Source organism: Echeneis naucrates, chromosome 1 (genome assembly GCF_900963305.1).
Source record: "Echeneis naucrates chromosome 1, fEcheNa1.1, whole genome shotgun sequence".
NCBI classification, from domain to species: domain Eukaryota; kingdom Metazoa; phylum Chordata; class Actinopteri; order Carangiformes; family Echeneidae; genus Echeneis; species Echeneis naucrates.
In genome coordinates, this window is record NC_042511.1 from 19450665 (window position 1) to 19468844 (window position 18180).

General features: G+C 42.2%; 1 protein-coding gene and 1 pseudogene across 1 annotated transcript; both read left to right on the plus strand.

The window, feature by feature from the left end:
• The first annotated feature begins 7186 nt into the window (after positions 1–7186).
• On the plus strand, positions 7187–16352 carry LOC115046370 (uncharacterized protein C4orf54-like). The gene is made up of 2 exons (XM_029506697.1): positions 7187–11412; positions 16094–16352. The coding sequence occupies exon 1, from the start codon at positions 7201–7203 to the stop codon at positions 11386–11388; it is 4188 nt and encodes a 1395-aa protein (XP_029362557.1). The 5' UTR covers positions 7187–7200; the 3' UTR covers positions 11389–11412; positions 16094–16352.
• On the plus strand, positions 13496–14801 carry LOC115046380 (piggyBac transposable element-derived protein 4-like; annotated as a pseudogene).
• Positions 16353–18180: the final 1828 nt, after the last annotated feature.

Below are 18180 nucleotides of genomic sequence, written 5' to 3' on the forward strand. Positions count from 1 at the left end.
TCTCTCGCTGTCTGTTTCTCCCTGTCACCCTCTCTCCCCCTCTCTCTCTTTCTCTCTCCCTCCCTCTCGCTTGCTCTCCTTTCCTCCCCCCTTGCATGCACTGATAAGAACCATCCTTCTTAAAAACACAGTTTCACCCAGTTCTAAGCATTTATACTGCATTTAATAACCATGTTCTGCCAAAGTCTCTGTCTCTCCCAGTTCCTCTCCTCTCTCTCCCTGTCCTCATCCTTCAGGTGGTGACTCATCGGCATCCCATGTTCCTGCAACACCTGCTGGTCCCATATTTCATGAATTCTGTACTACAGCTCAACTCCATGAACTTCATGCAGCAACATGTTACTGCCTACACCTCCCCCCCAATGCCTATCCTCTCTCTCTCTTCCACTCTCAACCCAACCGGTCGAGGCAGATGGCCGCCCCCCCGAGCCTGGTTCTGCTCGAGGTTTCTGCCTCTTAAAGGAAGTTTTTCCTTGCCATTGTTGCCAAGTGCTTGCACATTGGGGGATCTGTTAGGTCTCTTTAAATACATTTATGAAGACTTTGGTCTAGACCTGCTCTATATGTAAAGTGCCTTGATGTAACTCTTTTATGATTTGGCGCTATACAAATAAATCTCATTTGATTCCAGTTTAGCATCTGAAGCGGCTAAAGTAGTCTTAAGCTCAAACTCCTCTTTCTCAGCCTTGAGCTTCACTTCTTGTTTATTCAAGGCTTCCTTCTTTTTCAGTGTAGCTGCCTTTGCCAAAAGAGCAGCCCTTTCCAGTTCCGCTTTTAAGCATGCTGAAGAAGCTGATGAATGACCAGAACTTGCCTTGGACTTCTTGGACTTTTTAGACGATACTTTTGAGGTGCTATCAGACAGATTGATGTTCTCATTAGCCTCCTTTGCTTCCTCCATACGTCTGTGAACATCCTTTATCCAATCTTCAACTTGATCAGTGAAGCCCTTTAATGAATCAGCCCTTGGTTGAAACCACTTCTCTTGATCATAGTTCATCTCTTCTTTTGTGGCAACTTGCTGAAACAACCTTTTAACACAAATGTTCAGCTCACAAAACTCTCCAAAGAGCTTGTTGAAACCATCCACCAACCTGGTCTTGACTTCTTCTAAATTGCAATCATCCATTAAATTAACCATCGTATTCCTTTTTGCTGTAACGTGAGACAGTGTGGCTTTCCTTGCACTTATTTTCCTCTGTAATGCATCTTCCAAACCTTTTTCTGTAGGTTTAGGTTGCCATTTTTCCAATGTGGCTGTATCTGTATGTTCCTCCATGATTCCAATACAAGATTAGCCTCTCCACTTGCTAGCCACTGTTTGCTTGAGGCATCAACGTGCTTTTCCAAAGCACACACACACACAAAGGATAGTTGTCCACGGATCATCCACGAGTCATTCACACGTGGTCCGCGAGTCGTTAGCGGATCGTTCTGGCTAATTAGCTTAGCTATTAGCATTCAGTCCAAACGTTAGCTCCTTACAATAGCAGCTGCTGAGCCATTCCTTTCATTTCCAAGGTCCACGAATTCCAAAGTGCTCTCAGGCCATAGGTAAAAACCACCAGGATAGGGTTTTCTTACAAATGTAACAGCAAAGTTGTCTAGCAGGAGTTTTGGCTTTGCACATGCCCATGCACTGTTAATAATCCACTCGACGTCCAGGTTAAGTTGAAAGAAAAGAAAGAAAAAAAAAAAAAAAAAAAAAAAAACTTTTATTCCACGTGTCACAGTAATCCACCCAAAAAAAAAGCGTTCTTTCTACCCTGTACAAGGCATGACAAGCAGGTTACACAAGCATGATAAAAAAAAAAAACTGGGGTTCAATACTAATTTCAGGTCACGACCCCACTACTGCCAACGTGCGAGGCTGCAGTCTTAAAGCTACAGTACCCCAGTACTAAACATAACTTACATAGCCTGTTAGACAAAAGAACAAATAACCAAATTCAGTTAAACTGACTTATAAAAGGACTGTTAAACTATTCAAGTTTAATCCAAAGTAATACTAAGCATGTTTAAGAAAAGTGAAATTAGCAAACTTATTGCCTCATACAGTGTATGTAACCCAAATGCAGCACTCCAGAGCTCAGGAACAGTTGGTAATGACCTTTATTTTCACAGCAGTTAACAGGAGTCTTAGCTTAGCGTTCAGTTCACACGTCAGGCTGGTAGCCCCCCCCCCCAAAAAAAAAAAAAAAAAAAATTGTCTCTGGCTATCTGGCTTGGGGACGGGGATGAGTTCAACCCGGCCGCTGGAACGAGGATGGAGGCGTGCATCCTCGGACCCGTAAAGCTCTGTCCTTCGAATGAAGCCGCCGACACTTCGTGTCCGGAGCCTGGCATGGTCGGCACCAGGAGCTCAGGCGAAGAAGGCACGCTGGTGTCTCATAGTAGAACAACCTGGCGAGAAGTTAGCGTGCTGGAGGAGTTTATATGCCAGGCTGATGAGAGGCAGCAGCTGTGCAACCAGGTGAGTGGAGTTGAGCTGATGAGGGGGCGTGGCTGAGAGGTGGAGGGAAGCAGAGGCAGGGAGAGTGGAACCAGGAGAACAGAGCTGTGACATTTTCCTGTATTGTACAAACTTGAGACTTTGGCTTCGTTCAGTCATAAATGTCTCTGTTGATGTGCCGCTTCATCACATCTGTGATTATTATGATTTTAGCAGGTAGTCAATATACTGAGCTAAATAGCCCCAGTAATCATTTATCTTTCTTAACTAAATTGTCATTATCAGGGGTTTAGGGTGACCCTCTAATCCCTTACATGCAGTAAACTAGCTCACATATGACACTTTCAAATCCAAAGTCAACCTTTTACCCTTTGAACCATTTGGGCTGGAGTTGGGGTGTGGAGTGTGGGGGTAACCTGGAGAAGTGCAGCATCTTGCTACTGGTGACTGCCTCACAGCAGGTGTTCAAGCTGTCAAACTTCTCCAGTTCCCACTCAGAAGCTGGAGAAAGCTCAGAGGTCAGTATCACAAATACACTGTCACTCCTAGATGGCAAAACCTGACAAAAAACACATATCACACAATTTTGTGTGGAATGACGCAGGCTGTGTTCTGTGTTGACAGTCATTTATACTTTAATTACTTTAATTATGTTAATTTCCTTACAGGTGGTGTTGAAACCACCTTACAAAGCTTTAATTCAGAGTGTCATTTCACACACACAAATTAAATATTAAATATTTTTTTATTATTTTTTTTACATTGCATACACATATTTTCTATCTTACAATTTGTAAGTTAACTATTTATCTTACCCTATACCCCAGACCCCAACTTTAAAGATGAAATTGTTAGTTCTATACTCTTGAGGTGAATAAAACCTTATTTTTTATTTTTTTATTTATTATTTCTTCATAATCTACAACACACTCTGAATTACTTTGTTGATAATATTCGGATTATTGATTTGAATCTGTAACATTCAATGTGATGAATGAATTTTTCTGAAGTAAAGGATTTGATATTTTGACCCTGAACTATTGTAAAGTCAAAGCCCCTTGAACGCTGATAATAACTGCATACTGTAAGAGTCTGACCAGCAGTTGTCAGCTTTCAATATAAAATCAACACTAGTTAACACCAGGAGATTTTCCATGTTACAATTCTGCAGTTATTTTTAAAAGCAGCGACTGCATTAACATCTGATGAGTGACAGTGAGAGCAAGGGTTGAGAAGGTCTTTACATGGACTGTTGGTGGCTTTGATTAATGGTGCTCATGATTTAACACCTGCTGTTTTTTTATGTAGTCACTATAAGAAACTGATCTCAACATGCTTGTGGGAGTCACGTCCCCATTTTAAATAGCTTCCTAAATTTATCAGCTTTGTGGAGCGCAGTTAACCTGTATGCGTTCATTAGTCTACACAAACTTTAATAGCTCAGTCTTTGACGAAATAAATACCACATGTGCACTGCTTTTCTGCACATTTCCCCAGCAGGACTGCCACAATGTATCTACAGATGTGTTGGTATAATAATTGCATGATGTTTACAAAAATAATTTAAACCTTTGAGTAAGAGGATTACCTTGCAGAAAATATTTGATGGTATTAAAGTGCTGTGATCCAGTTTAATTTTAGGTATAATTTGATGATGTGAAATCCAACCTTGAGTCATGACCCTTAGTAGTTTAATGTTTCTTATCTTAGCTCGGCAGTAAAGATGCTCACAGGCTTCATCTATTAGGCAAATGCTTAGATGAGAAAGTATTCACTTCTTCACTTAGTAAATGCACTTATACACTAAGGTAAAAAAAACACTCTGCTACAAGTAAAGGTTATAAATTAAACTTAAACAAAAATACTGAAGTACTTTCTTTACATAAAAGTGATACCATGCATAGATGGGTGATTAAATGAAAAGAATAATTTAACGAAGAAAGGTAACAACACAGATGCACTGTAGAATGTGATGTTATAGCAAGTTTCTTATGCACAATCTACAGCGATGAGGAAATTAAGTTATCCCCAATCAACAAGTGCATCAGTGTGTGGTGGAAATTAATACAAAGTTGTTCTATGTCACCATCTTTATCCTCTGATGAAAATTACATCTTCCACATTGACAATGCTGACTGAATGGTTTCAGGAGTGGGAAAATTATGCGAATCAAACGTTTTGACCTTCCCAGTCACTATAATTCAATCTTTAACCAATCAAACACAACAATGTTAGACAATAATAACTCTGTAATTAAACCCAAAATGGGGGAATATCTTTTGGAAACATGCTCGTCATCACTCCAGTAGAACTCCAGTAGAGTTTGCTATCCTTTTGTATACCATTTCTAAATCTATGACATTATTAGGTTGTAAATATTATTGCACCTGACCACGAATACTCTAACTGATAGTTGGCTGAGGCAAATTTTAACAGCTTGATATCAATTTCTTTATTTTGGTCCAGTAGTTCCCAACACAGGGGATCGTACCTCCTTTGTGGATCTGTCCAATTTTTGTTTTTTCATGAAATACTAGACCATTTTACCAAATTGGCCTGAAACAGTTATGTTTTTAAAAAGTTGGAGAGATTTAGCAGTTGCTGGAATAAAAAGAAACAAACAAACAAAAAAACACAAACAGATTCAGTCTTAAATTCAGTCTGTAAATTGAGATTAGCCAAAAAGGAGATAGAAACTGCTAAATTCAGTGCTCCAAATGATTTTTATTATTCATATGTTTAATCCATACAGTGACAAGTAACCACAGCTGTCAAAATCATGTTTTGTGGAGAAATATGCTATGAAAAGTGGCAAAAAGTATAAAGCAATAAACACTCAATCTCAAACTTGAGCTGAAGTGCAGCACTTGCTTCCACTAATGCTGAAAAAAAAAAAAAAAGATTTCTGAGAATTTACAGCACGTTAATGACACTGAAGGTAAAAGTAGGATTAAAGATCTGACGAAGGCTTTATACTAGTAGCCTCTGTCCTTGATAGTGCTGTCAGTGTGCCCTCCACATGGAGCAACTGTTGGCCCAACCCCTCCCTACTGCATACCACCGATCTGTCCTATCCAGAGGCAACATTTGTGTCTTCAACACTAAAACAGGGTTAGAGTTCCAAAACTGAATAATTTCTCTGCAATTACAGTCTCAGTCATTGTTTTACCTGCTACCGAACATCCTTTTCAAACACCTAATTTTTTAAGATACAAACCCCAACCTGACCCCGAGGTCAGAAGGTGCAATGATCTCTGGGTAGATTGAAAGGAGTGACACAGATCACACAGTACATCTACAGAGGGATATATGAATTTATAGTAAATTATTTCAGCAGTGGCGCCAGCTGACGGTGAATATTTCTCACTGTTGATGGCAAGCAGCTGTGTGGACAGAGTGCTGGTGAATTCTTCTGTCAGCTAACACTATAAGGCTAAGTTTCTGCATTTTTTTTATTGCAGAATATTGTATTTGTGTCAACTGTGAGAAAAAGAAGACTTGGTTGACACAGATTATTATCCTGATGCAGCAAGATGTATGACTTGATAAGTTAAAGTTAAAAACCTAACGTTGGCTTGACGTCTAATTTTAGTAAGGTAACACAGACTAAATGCTGGATAATGGTTGGTTGCCAGCACTACATAATTAGTTATCTAACGTTGTCTGACGTTGCAACCCATATCCAACCAAGGAACAACGTTAACAACGTCCCTGTGTCAGCTGGGAATGCTCCGACAATCCATCAAGCGGAGCTGCTTCGTCGCTAACCAAAATCGCACTAAACAATTTTGACATATTTTGGAGCGCAGTGTACCGCACAAAATTGTTTCTAGGTCAGTAAGCACAACAAGAATTCATACATAAGGCGCACTGCAGATTTTTGATAAAATTCAAGCATTTTAACTACGCCTTATAGCGCGAAAAATGCGGTATGTTTGCGAAATGTTTCACTCACTGATGACTCGGTTTAATAGTTGTAGGGGAAACCCTTGGTTCTGATGCAGGCTAATCAAAGGCCTTGCACTTGAACTGAACTTCTAATTTTAACATGTATAAGCTCCTGATGAAGCTGCAGGATCTCCTTCATGTCTGCCCCTCACAATAAATGACTGAACGCAGTTACAACTTTTTTGACTTCAAGCAGCTTAGACATAGACATTTTCAGACTAAAATCAAGACAATGTGGATCACAAACTTGACCATCATACTTTATTTATTTATTTATATAGCGCCAAATCATAACAAAGTTACATCAAGGCACTTTACATATAGAGCAGGTCTAGACCAAACTCTTTGTAAAATTATTTAAAGAGACCCAACAGATTGCTGAACAGCACTCCTTATTATGGTCATTTTAATGGAGCCTAAAGACAGGGGAGCTGTTCGTTCAGGAAAGGTGCTGAATCTCATTATTTTTACTCCCATCCACAAAATGTACACACAAAGTGGAAGACAACAACCTCGAAGCAAGAGAGAAATCATCAGAGGAGTTTTCCCCACACGTCTCTCTCTCTCTCTCTCTCTCACCCTCCCCTCTCTCCCTCATCCGCCTCACTCTCCTTGCTCTCTCTCTCCTGCCGTCATGGCCCTCTCTCTCTCACCGTCCCCTCTTTCGCTCTCTCTCACCCTCATGAACCCCCCCCCCCCACCCCCTCCGCACTCCAGTGTCTCAAGCTCCTCAGAGTTCTCCAGTCCCGTGTCAGGACAACATCGCAATAGAGGACCACCTGGCGGTAAGAAAGGACTAAATGGAAGCAGCGGAGGAAACTCTCACTTACCTAAATGACACTGGACTTCACAGGAAGCTGCTCCCAGAGGACAAAAATAAGAAGGACAATGCCAAAGGGATAAAAAGTGACGAGTCCAACTATGTGGATCTGGATATGAAACCAGACGGGGCGAGAACAGTGAAGGTTACTTTTACCGGCGAGGGAAACCAGCTCTCTGTGATCAAATGCGACGGCTCAAAGCCGGGGATAGAGGACAAGCGGGACACCGTCCCGGTTGAGCCTCGACTGGACTCTCTGACCAAACTTCCCAACCCGGATTCGGGCTCAGAGGATGACCGGCAGCTGCAGGCAGAGCTGGAGCCCAGTGACTTCAGCGAGCCAGTATGCAGTGAGAGCGATGAGCTCCAGTGCACGGACATGTATCTGAACAGCAAGACGGAGTCCGACGACGGAGTCCTGTCCGACCACTGCTGCTGCGACAGCGTGGAGGACGAGTCCCACTATATCACCACGCACGAAATCCAGCTGACAGAGCTCGACCACGACGTAGATTACGACCTGGGCCGAGGGACCTGTTGGGACTTCGAAGACGACAACTTGGTCTATTCCTTTGTGGATTACGCCTCTTTTGAAAGCGACGAGACGCAGGAGGGTACTCTGATCTTGGAGGGCCAGAGTCAGCCCAAAGCGCTGCCGGATCTCGGCGGAGCGGCTGTCAGCACTGAGCAGGAGGAGGAAAGCGACCTGTGCGACTCGGACAAATGCGCCAGCTCTGACGAGAGCGTGTGCAAAAACCAGATTTGCGATGATGGAAATGAGGGGAAAATTCATGTGTCGATAAAAACCTCATCCAGAGCGGTGAACGAACCAGCCGAGGTCTTTGACAACACCACCCGCAGTTACACCACGTACTTTGGTGAGGGGGGAAACTTCTCCTTTGTGAACTCTGGCGCTAGAGCGGAGCCTCTGGGCGACAGTGGGCAGTATTTCATCCCTGCTCCTGGCCGTCAGCACCTGGCAACCAAACTGAGACGGAAAGATATTAATGAGTATTCCAGTGGAGCGTCCAGCTCCATCAGTGAGCTGGATGACGCCGATAAAGAGGTGCGTAATTTAACTGCCAAGTCTTTCCGGAGCTTGGCATGCCCATACTTCGATGCCATTCATCTTAGCACTTCCAGTGAGTCTTCCATGTCGGAATATGGGCTAAATAAGTGGTCGGCCTATGTGGACTGGAATTATGGAAATATATCCCAGAGAAGGGAGCGGAGCGTAATTGCACACAAAACTTCTAGCGCAAGACTGGAAATGAATAAGAGTGTGGACAGTAAGAGGCATGGTAAGTTCCTCATCGGCATGAAAGCGCCACAAAGCAAAATGTACGCACAAAATAAGAGACAAACTTCCCAACAGGATTCCTCTTCCAGCAGAAAGATCGAACCGAAAGATCCGGTTCAGCCAAAGCATCACGGAGTGACGCTGAATTTCCGCTATAACGTCGAGTCGCATGAAGGAGGCAAAAGTCCACACTGCTCCAAGAACACCCGCTCTAACGAGTTTATAGGGAGATTGGGGTTTGAGAGTCAATCTCACCCCACAGAAAGCATGGGGGACACGCACAAAAGGGCGATTTTTGCGTCAAGTCTGTTAAAAAATGTGATTTCCAAAAAGATGCAGTTCGAACAGGAGCGTAAAATGGAGAGGGGTGAAATTTGTGACACACACGCGGCACTCTCTCCGGACATGATCCTGGGAAGGGTCTTGCGAACGCAAACCTCGCAGTCCGGCTCGGGATTCACTTTTAATTCTGCTGATGACCAACACCAGGAGGGCAGCAGGGCCAGCTCCTGTGAGCCCACCGAGGAGCAGAAAGGCAACAAAGTACTGGATGACTTTGGTGAACTTCCAAAGGCAGCGCTCAGCCACAGCAAGTCTAGTGCATTTAATTCACTGAAAGCAGATGAGCCAGAAGCCGGGAGGGAGGCTGAGCCCCAACCTGTCAGTGAGCCACAGACCACAGCAAGGGAAGATTTGGAAACCAGCAGTGTGCTGGAAAAACGGCTGTTTGTTCCCAGCTGCCAGCTTATTCCACCTTCTACAGGCACACCTGTTGTCCCACAGAAAAGTGAGAGAGAGTTCAAAACAGGCTATCATGGAAAGATAGGCAAAGATGAAAACCAGAAGGAGATAAAAATATGCCTGAGAAGTGTGAATGAAAACAAAGGCTGTACACTGAACATTGCCAACCTGTTAACCCCTAAAATCAGATACAACACTGTAAACACATTCAGGGCAGCAGCTGATTCTAAATGCAGCCTTATATCTGTGACAGAAAAAATTCCAAACTTCACTGTTAGAGACATAAGGGACACCAAATGCAAGCTGCAAACACCCATATATCATGTTAGAGATGTACGTAAATTGGTAAAAAGTTCATATTTGGGTAATAATGAGAGTAAATGTTCCACAGCTGTTGAGAAACTTGAGGAAAAGACCAAAAAGGAACTGGTTAAACACGTATCACCATCTCCAATTGTAATTAAATGTCACTCTATTAAAACTAACGCTAAATCAGAGACAAATGAGGTGTCACAGAAACAAACAGAGACAGGCGTCCCATCTGAAACATCCCAAACTGAAAATGCCTTATTACAGTGCACAACTCACAGAGTGGCACCTATTGTATCCAAACAACAACAACCTGACCAATCAGAAATCCAAACAAACGTTGAAAGTAAGTTGGCAAAACAGAGGCAGGAAAAGTTTGCAGCAGAGACAGTTGACAGGAAAAGTGAGCCTACTGTACCCAATCAGGCTGCGCTAGAGAAGCTTAGAGCTGCAGTCAAAACAATGGAGCAGCTTTATGTCTTCGATAGAAATGAATGGAAACGTAAATCCCAGGCTCCACAACCCATCAGAGACAGCCACGTGCTTTCACTCATTGCCAGAGAGGAGCAGGTAACAGACAAGCAGAAGGCAGAAAACATTGACAGGATCCCCCAGTCTCTGACAAATACCACAAAAACAGGGAAACCACAGGAAGGAAAAGCAGCAGTGAACATCATACATGTGCCGTTTAACAATGACATTTTTAAACCACAACCACAGAAAAGTAAAACCTTTAGTAACAAGAGTATCCTTCACTTTGGCAATGGCAATAAGGCACATGTCAGTATTAGTTCAGTGAATAACTCTGTTCTGCAAAGCCCTGCTCTGCAGACACCATCGTCTATGGAAAGTTCAAAGATGCCTGCGACTCCACTGTCAGTGAAAATAGAGCCCCCCAAACACAGTCAGGTGGAGCAAGGAAAGGTCAAAATCAGTGCTAATAATCTCACCGTCACACAGGGCTGCTCAGACTCCGAGAACTATTTAACCATACCAGGCCTGGGGTACACAAACAAAATCAAACTGCTAAATCCAGAGCCTGTATTAAGGGAGGGGAATTCAAACGTCAATCAAACCCACACAAGTGGCAAGACACCTGAGCAAAAAAGTCTTCCGTTATTTATGGAATATCCAGCTACAAGCATTTACCATCACTGTGCAGCAACAAAAGGCCAGCAGACCCAACAGCAGATGTTGTGCTTCTCATCTCCTGTCCAATCTATGTCACCTACCTCTCTAACAGACACAGCCCCACAAACCCAGCGCAAGATGCTTTTGGACCCCACTACTGGACATTATTATCTAGTGGATACTCCCATTCAGCCCAACACTAAGCGACTGTTTGACCCTGAGACAGGCCAGTATATGGATGTGCCCATGTCCCATTCACCTGTGGCCCCGGTCACCCCTGTTCCTCTCTCTTTGTCCCCACTGACACTGAGCCCTGGAGCGTATGCTCCCACCTGTATGATCTACCCAAGCTTCATCCCGTCACCCACTCTTCCAGCTCAGGCAATGTTGCCACAGGCTCCATGTCTCTATGAGGACGCAGGTGGAGACAGAATAAAAAAGGGCAAAACTCCCAGGCCAGAATCTAGTACAGCAGGTGCAGAGAGCACATATTACAGCGCAAAAGGTGAGGCTGCACAGGCATCGCTGCAGCTACCAGTGAATTTAGGACACGTGACCACCAGAGGAGGTGCAACAATCTCCGAGAGGAAGCCGGTTATAAGCATCACAACACAGCAAGGTCCAAGAATCATCGCCCCTCCTTCCTTTGACGGAACAACAATGAGCTTTGTCGTGGAGCATCGGTGACCAAGAAAATGTTTCATCATACATGTAAGCTTGCACAAACCCCACATTTAGAGAAACAGTTGGTGTGTGTATGATGGACACTGTCCTATATCCCTTTTAATTTGAATAGGTACACTGGATGAAGTACTTCTCTCTCCTCTTTTTTTACTCTTCTCTGCATTTATGAATGTGTATTTCTGTTCATCAAAATGCTAAATGTGGCTGGCAAAGTATATTGTAACCTGTTATATATTTACTGAATCCTAATGGGGCTTTGGTGCTTTTTTATTTTTTTTGGTGTTGTATATGTCATTGTAATGCAAGTTTGCAGTTCAGTTTTTATATAGGTTTCCTACTGAGGGCAAATGATTTCAGTAACATTGAATGTTGCTCAAATATAGTAGATTCATTTATTTGCATTATAAACTCCAAGTTAAGAAAGCTATGTAGAAATTTTATTTTTTTTAAGTCAGAAAGTTCTTCCTTTTTTTCTCTTTTTTTAAGTGCAGCATAAGTCCCATGTGGCTGCTGCAGCAGTGACATGTCAGTGTTAATAGACATGCAGCAGTTTCATGACAGGAAACCTGACTCCACGAGCTGCGGCCGGGCTTGCTAGGAGATTGGATTTTCAGCTGCAGCCAAAAGCAAGTCCCTTTTCTCTGCATTACACACCGTCGGGCTATTTTGATAGTGTGACACAAGTTTGTTTACATGGTTTATTCTCAGGGCTAGAAGGTGTGACAGGAAACTATTCCAGTCTGTGACACCTTGGTTCGAGTTATTCTTAATTGGTGTTATAAAATGCTTTAATTACTCAGATAACATTACAGCTCTTTAATGTGTTCGTTCCTTGTTCGTAACATTTTGTGAAACTCAGTCTCTGCAAAATGACCTGAAACACTCCTGCTTATTATACTTAGATGAAAGAATCAGTCAAGAGTGGATATACAAAAAATATTTAAACATGGAGAGTGTATCCAATATACTAAAGCTACTATAATATTTTCTAATACTTTGTGCAAAAGTTACAGCAGAGAGTGAACTTCAATTGACACATAATAAGTTGGGTTTGAGAGGTTGTGTTGATTTAAAGGTGCAGCACAACAGAGAAAGATCTCGATCAAGTGCAGTATAAACATGCACACATTGTCTTAAGATTTAGTCTAATCTGGAAAAAGATATTAAAACACCTTTTGGAGTGAATTAAGTCAACATTCAACATCATAATTGTTACTGTCCATTTCTCTTTAGTTATAACTTCCCTACTATTTTTGACCACTAAATTCTGTTTTCCAGCTTACAATGTCATGTACATCAAAGTGCTGACACAGTTGGACCCACTGAGTTACCACATCCAGTAAGATGTCATTTTTGGGGTGTCTTTGACATCCAAGTTAAACATCATATAGGTTTTTAATTGCAGGCAGTTTGATGTGTCATAGCAGGGAAAGCACAGACTAACAACATTACTGAAAGGCCTGTGTGACTGAAGTGTCCCAGGAGTAAGAGGCATAGCACACACAAAACCAAAGCTTTTAGCAACAGTGCAAATTTGTTTTCCAGTTAGCAATTTGATGCTACGGTTTAATGCCAACTTTGAGACCAGACAGAAGGAGATCATTGCAGTAACCAACCATGTCAGAGATGACATAATACAGTGAGTTCCTCTTAACCCTTCTGTCGTGTTCAGGTCAATTATGACCGATTTACAACTTAAAACACTCATAAATATTGTGTTTTACATCTGATTGCCACAAGGCCTTATGATAACCTCCACACTATGCACTTGAACATATAAAAGTGATGATCATTGAATTCACTGAATTTTGAGTGTTTTAATCAACCTTGTTACACCTGTGGTGTTCCCGGTCAAAAGTGACCGCCATAGGAAATGAAAGGGTATCCAGACTATATTCATCCATCAGACAGAAAACATCCCCATACACACCACCCCAACTCACTCACTCACTCACACACACATTTCAGACTGAACAATGTCTTTTGCGGGTACACATCTCTTTCCCGCGCTTATGTGCCGATCCTCCCATGGTAACCATCTTCCTGATGAAACAATGTATAATATCTTCACACAGACTAGACAGGTGTCTGTTATGTGAACCCATCTCTTGAGGGAATTATACTCGAGATGACAAACCTGGAGGGGAAGCGTGTGTTTGGGGACACCTGGAGAGAAATCGACCTGGTAGATCTCCAAGCCTACATAGGTCTGTTGATTTTAGCTGGAGTATATCGCTCAAACAATGAGGCTACAAAAAGTCTGTGGGATGCAGAGTCTGGGAGGCCTATATTCCGGGCAATTATGTCCTTACAACAGTTTCATGTCCTTTCAAGAATTATTCGATTTGATAACAGAGATACACAACCTGTCCGCTGGCGAAATGACAAACTGGCTGCCATCAGGAACATTTGGGACAGGTGGGTGGAGCGCCTACCACTTATGTACTGTTCCTTCAAGGTGTACATTCCAAGCAAACCAGGGAAATATGGAATAAAGATCTGGGCAGCATGTGACACCAGGAGCAGCTATGCCTGGAATATTCAGGTATACATGGGGAAACCCAGTGCTGGAAGGGCCGAAAAAACCAGGGCATGCGTGTTGTGCTGGACATGACAACCAGTCTCCAAGGGCATAATATCACATGTGACAACTTCTTCACATCATATGTTCTTGGCCAGGAGCTGCTGAAAAGAAAGCTCACCATGGTAGGGACAGTGAGGAAGAACAAGCCTGAACTTCCCCCTGCACTGGTATCGACCAGAGGAAGAGAGGCACTCTCATCAAAATTTGCTTTCACTGTCACACACACTCTTGTGTCATATGTTCCCAAGAAGAATAGAAATGTCATCCTAATGAGCTTGCTACACAAAGACGCCGCTGTCAGCACCACAGAGGACAGGAAGCCCCTTATGATCCAGGACTACAACAAGAACAAAGGAGGCGTTGACTGCCTTGATAAGGTAATGTAAAGTTTCATCCATCATGCATTTTATTTTATTTTTATTTATGTGAATCAAAGCACTTTTTGTACGACAGATTCAATATTGTTCCCAATCTCTTATTTATTGTTCCTTTTATTGCAGCTTACTGGTACATACACCTGCAAGCAAATGACAGCCCGCTGGCCTGTGGCACTGTTCCACAACATCCTTGATGTGTCTCCTTTCAACGCATATGTGGTGTGGACAGCCATCGATCCAACCTGGAATCAGGGGAAAAGTTTCAAGAGGAGACTTTTCCTAGCAGAGCTGGGGAAAGCTTTGGTGACTCCTCTTATTCAAAGGTGCCAGCACATTCCCCGCACACCAGCCTCTGCCACTCTGTTTAGGAGTGTGGAAGCCCCAGCCCCAGCCACTGCCCTGGCTGCTCTCCCCCAACAAGGACATGGGCAGAAAAGGAAGCGCTGAGAGCTCTGTGCCCCTAGAGACAACAAAACAAGCCTGAAATGCTGCAAATGTGATGCCTATGTTTGCAAGGCCCACTCTGACCTGAGTGTCACATGCCACTCATATGTATGAATTCACATGCACACACACACGCACGCACACACACACACACACACACACACACACACACACACACACACACGACTTCATGTTGAGTTTGGTCTTTGGTTTTCCATTTAGTTTTTACATTACATGTTCATTTTGCAATACATTTTCAGTGCCTATTTGTATTTTCACAGCAGTTATTTTATGTCTAATTCTATAAATTCATGTTAAACACTACTTTGAGACATTGTTCACAGCTGAAGAATGTTGCATTAAAATTTGGTGGTGAAAAATGGTTTTTGTGCTAATTTAAGAGCAGTTAAAACAAACCGGTCAATTTTGACCAGGAACACTGAAGTAAGGGGCAGGAGGTAAACACGACTGGAGGGTTAATATGGACAAGCATGTAGTAGTATATAACAGATATATAAAAAGAATATACAAAGACAAAAGAATATACAAACTAACCCTAAAGGAAAACCTGACAGAGAGAGCATATCTTTGCATTGTTTTGTCTCTTCATCAAATCCAAACAGGATTTTCAGTTTCTCATACATGTTCAGTGAACCAGCCACAAATAGTCACAGTCAATTCTCAGCTAATGTGACGGACAATAATACAACTGCATGGGCGTGAAGGATACATGTCAGCTGGGTGTGTCGCGGGCAGGGGCCTAGCATGGGGTTGAGTAGTGGTGTAAAGGGGAATATAGTGTGTGTGTGTGCGTGCGCACAGTGGAGCTGGTTGAAGGGGTGTGTGGGGCGGAGGGACGTGGGGGCATCGTTGGGATAGTGATGCAGGAGGAAAAGGTCAGGCAATGTAAAGTATTTGTTGTGCTGATGCAGTGAGAGGACAGCTGCTCGGACAGATCAGATGCTGCTGCAGCTCCAGCTTGGAAGTGAGTCTGTGGGACTGAGATGGGGTCAACTTTTTATAGCCCCCTCCCCCTCTGCTTTTTCCTAAATGGGGAGAAGGAGGTGGACAGCTCTGTCAACCTCAAACACTTTAAGTAAACAAATCAAGTAGTGTGTCGAATCTCATCAGCTCGTTCACAAATTGCAAAGTGGAAAGTTTCTGCGTTACCATGACTTATCTGACCCAACTGGACAAAAACTAATATATGAATATAAATATTGTGTCCTCTAAAAGATACCTTTCTTTAAATTGCATCCATCTAACTTGAACGTTTCTTTTGTTTCTTCTTTATCACCTTTAGACATCTCCCTTGAAGAATCTTCATTCACCAAAAGTACAGTTTTTGCCCATTACTTCGCTCTACACTGTGCTCTCCAGGACAGCATCGAACAACTATTTCTAGCCCAACTCCATCATATATCCTTGCAGCAAGAATTACTCCATTGTCTATGCATTGTAGCACTTTGTAGGATAAATGCATTCAGCCACATCCTCGGGCTGATGCGCTGCCATACCATATGAATCAGCTTTGTAATACTTGTCTAAGACACTGCTGAATTGCTCTGTAGGCCACACAAAATGTTCATTTAAAAGGAAACAAGGAAGGTCTTCTTTACAACGCATTTCCAGTTTAACGTTAGCATGTCTTTAAAGCATGAAGCATGAAACTTTTGAAAGGAAATAGTAATAATAAAAAAAAAAATATATATATATATATATATACATATATATATATATTTTTTAATTTTTTTTTTTTTTTTTTTTTCCTGATGCCAATGAAACGTTGAAGTAGTTCAAAATAACATGCAACCTTACTAAAATCAGTTATACTCACAGGATTTGCTGCCACAAATGCGTAGTTAGGTTAGTGTCAATATTTTTAGGATGCCCCACATAGCCAAGTCAGTGGTTGTTCTTTTTTTTTTTTTGGGGGGGGGGGGGTTTAAGAAATAAATACCCTACACAAAACAATAAGACATTTGTTTCATGCGTGTGGTGCCAATGTAATGTACAATTCTGAGCATGGATGTATCAAGAGAGTTGAATACAAGTTGGCTTTGCTATTACTTTATCGTGGCCAGAGATGGTATCATAGCAGAAACTTCTCTGCAGCCCAGAAAGCATATTGGCAATTTCCTCATCATGCAGAAAACCTGAAAACCTTCACAGCCTCGAATATACGAGCAAAGAGCCAGCTGGTAGAGGAAAAAGTCTCTTGGGTTGGTTCATCAAGGGAACTACTTTAGTATTTGAGATAAAATAGGAGGGGTGGTGGTGGGGTGGTTGGAAAGAGCTCATTGAGGATCTTCCTAACCTGACTGCCATTTCTTCCATAGTGGGGCAGAGCTGGAGTGAGTTTGAGTACAAGGTGGATTTCCACATTTGGGTGTCACTGCACTAGTTGAAGAAGTGAAGTTAAAATGGATTGTGAGATTGGATGGATGTATGTAATGTATGTAATGTACCACATTAGCTATAGCATGGATGCTACACCAGACTGCTGTGGTGAAGAGTCTGAAGGTAAAACTCCTTACTTACTATTCACCAATATTCCAGCCGTCACCCCTAGCCATAGATTCAGTTATTGACTGAATGATGAGATTGCAGTGGCTGAAATCAGAATCTAGTGCATGGTGCATGGCACACAGCCTTACAGAGGGTGAGTAGCTCAGTTGTGAGAAAGGAGCATACCTTGTTTAGGCTGCTGTCACCATGGTTCTGGTTCTCGATGCTTTGATTGAGGTTGCTAAAGAGTTATTTTTTAAGTAAATGACTCACAGAGGCTTGTGTTTAGCAAAAGTTACATAGTCTTTCTGTAATTCACATGATAACTTATTTAATTACTGGACATATACACAGTATCTACAGCTATTTATGTAATGCCACAGTTTTTTCAGGATTGGCACCACATGTCTGCACTGCATTTTAAGAATAATATTGTCATGAAATGTTGAATTACTCCATCTTTTAACTTGCAGTAAGAGTCAGAATGGAAAAAAAAACTACAATTAAAACTGTATTTCAAATGTGAGTATTGTAGGGATGTTCTAAATGAATATTATAAAACTTTTAGATATTTGGTGTGATTGATGTGTGTTATATTAATACCCTGAAGAACAATTTTTTTCACATTCATCAGAACATATTCATACGTTTCAGGAGTTGGGTCATGTTTTACTTGTGAATGTATGGCCCTCTATGTTATGACTTATGACAGAATGCTGCACAATCACAACTGGTGCTCTGTATGAAGTGGTGTATGCTTAAATTTAATTCATAAAACACACACTTCTATATAGTACAATTTGAAGGAAAGAGCAACACATCAAGTGTGTTCATCAGATGTGGCAGAGCTGGGATTTTGGTCTAACAGTGTACTTAAATCAC

Coding starts and splice junctions, on each gene's coding strand:
- LOC115046370 (XM_029506697.1), top strand. CDS start 7,201: ATGGAAGCAGCGGAGGAAACTCTCACTTACCTAAATGACACTGGACTT.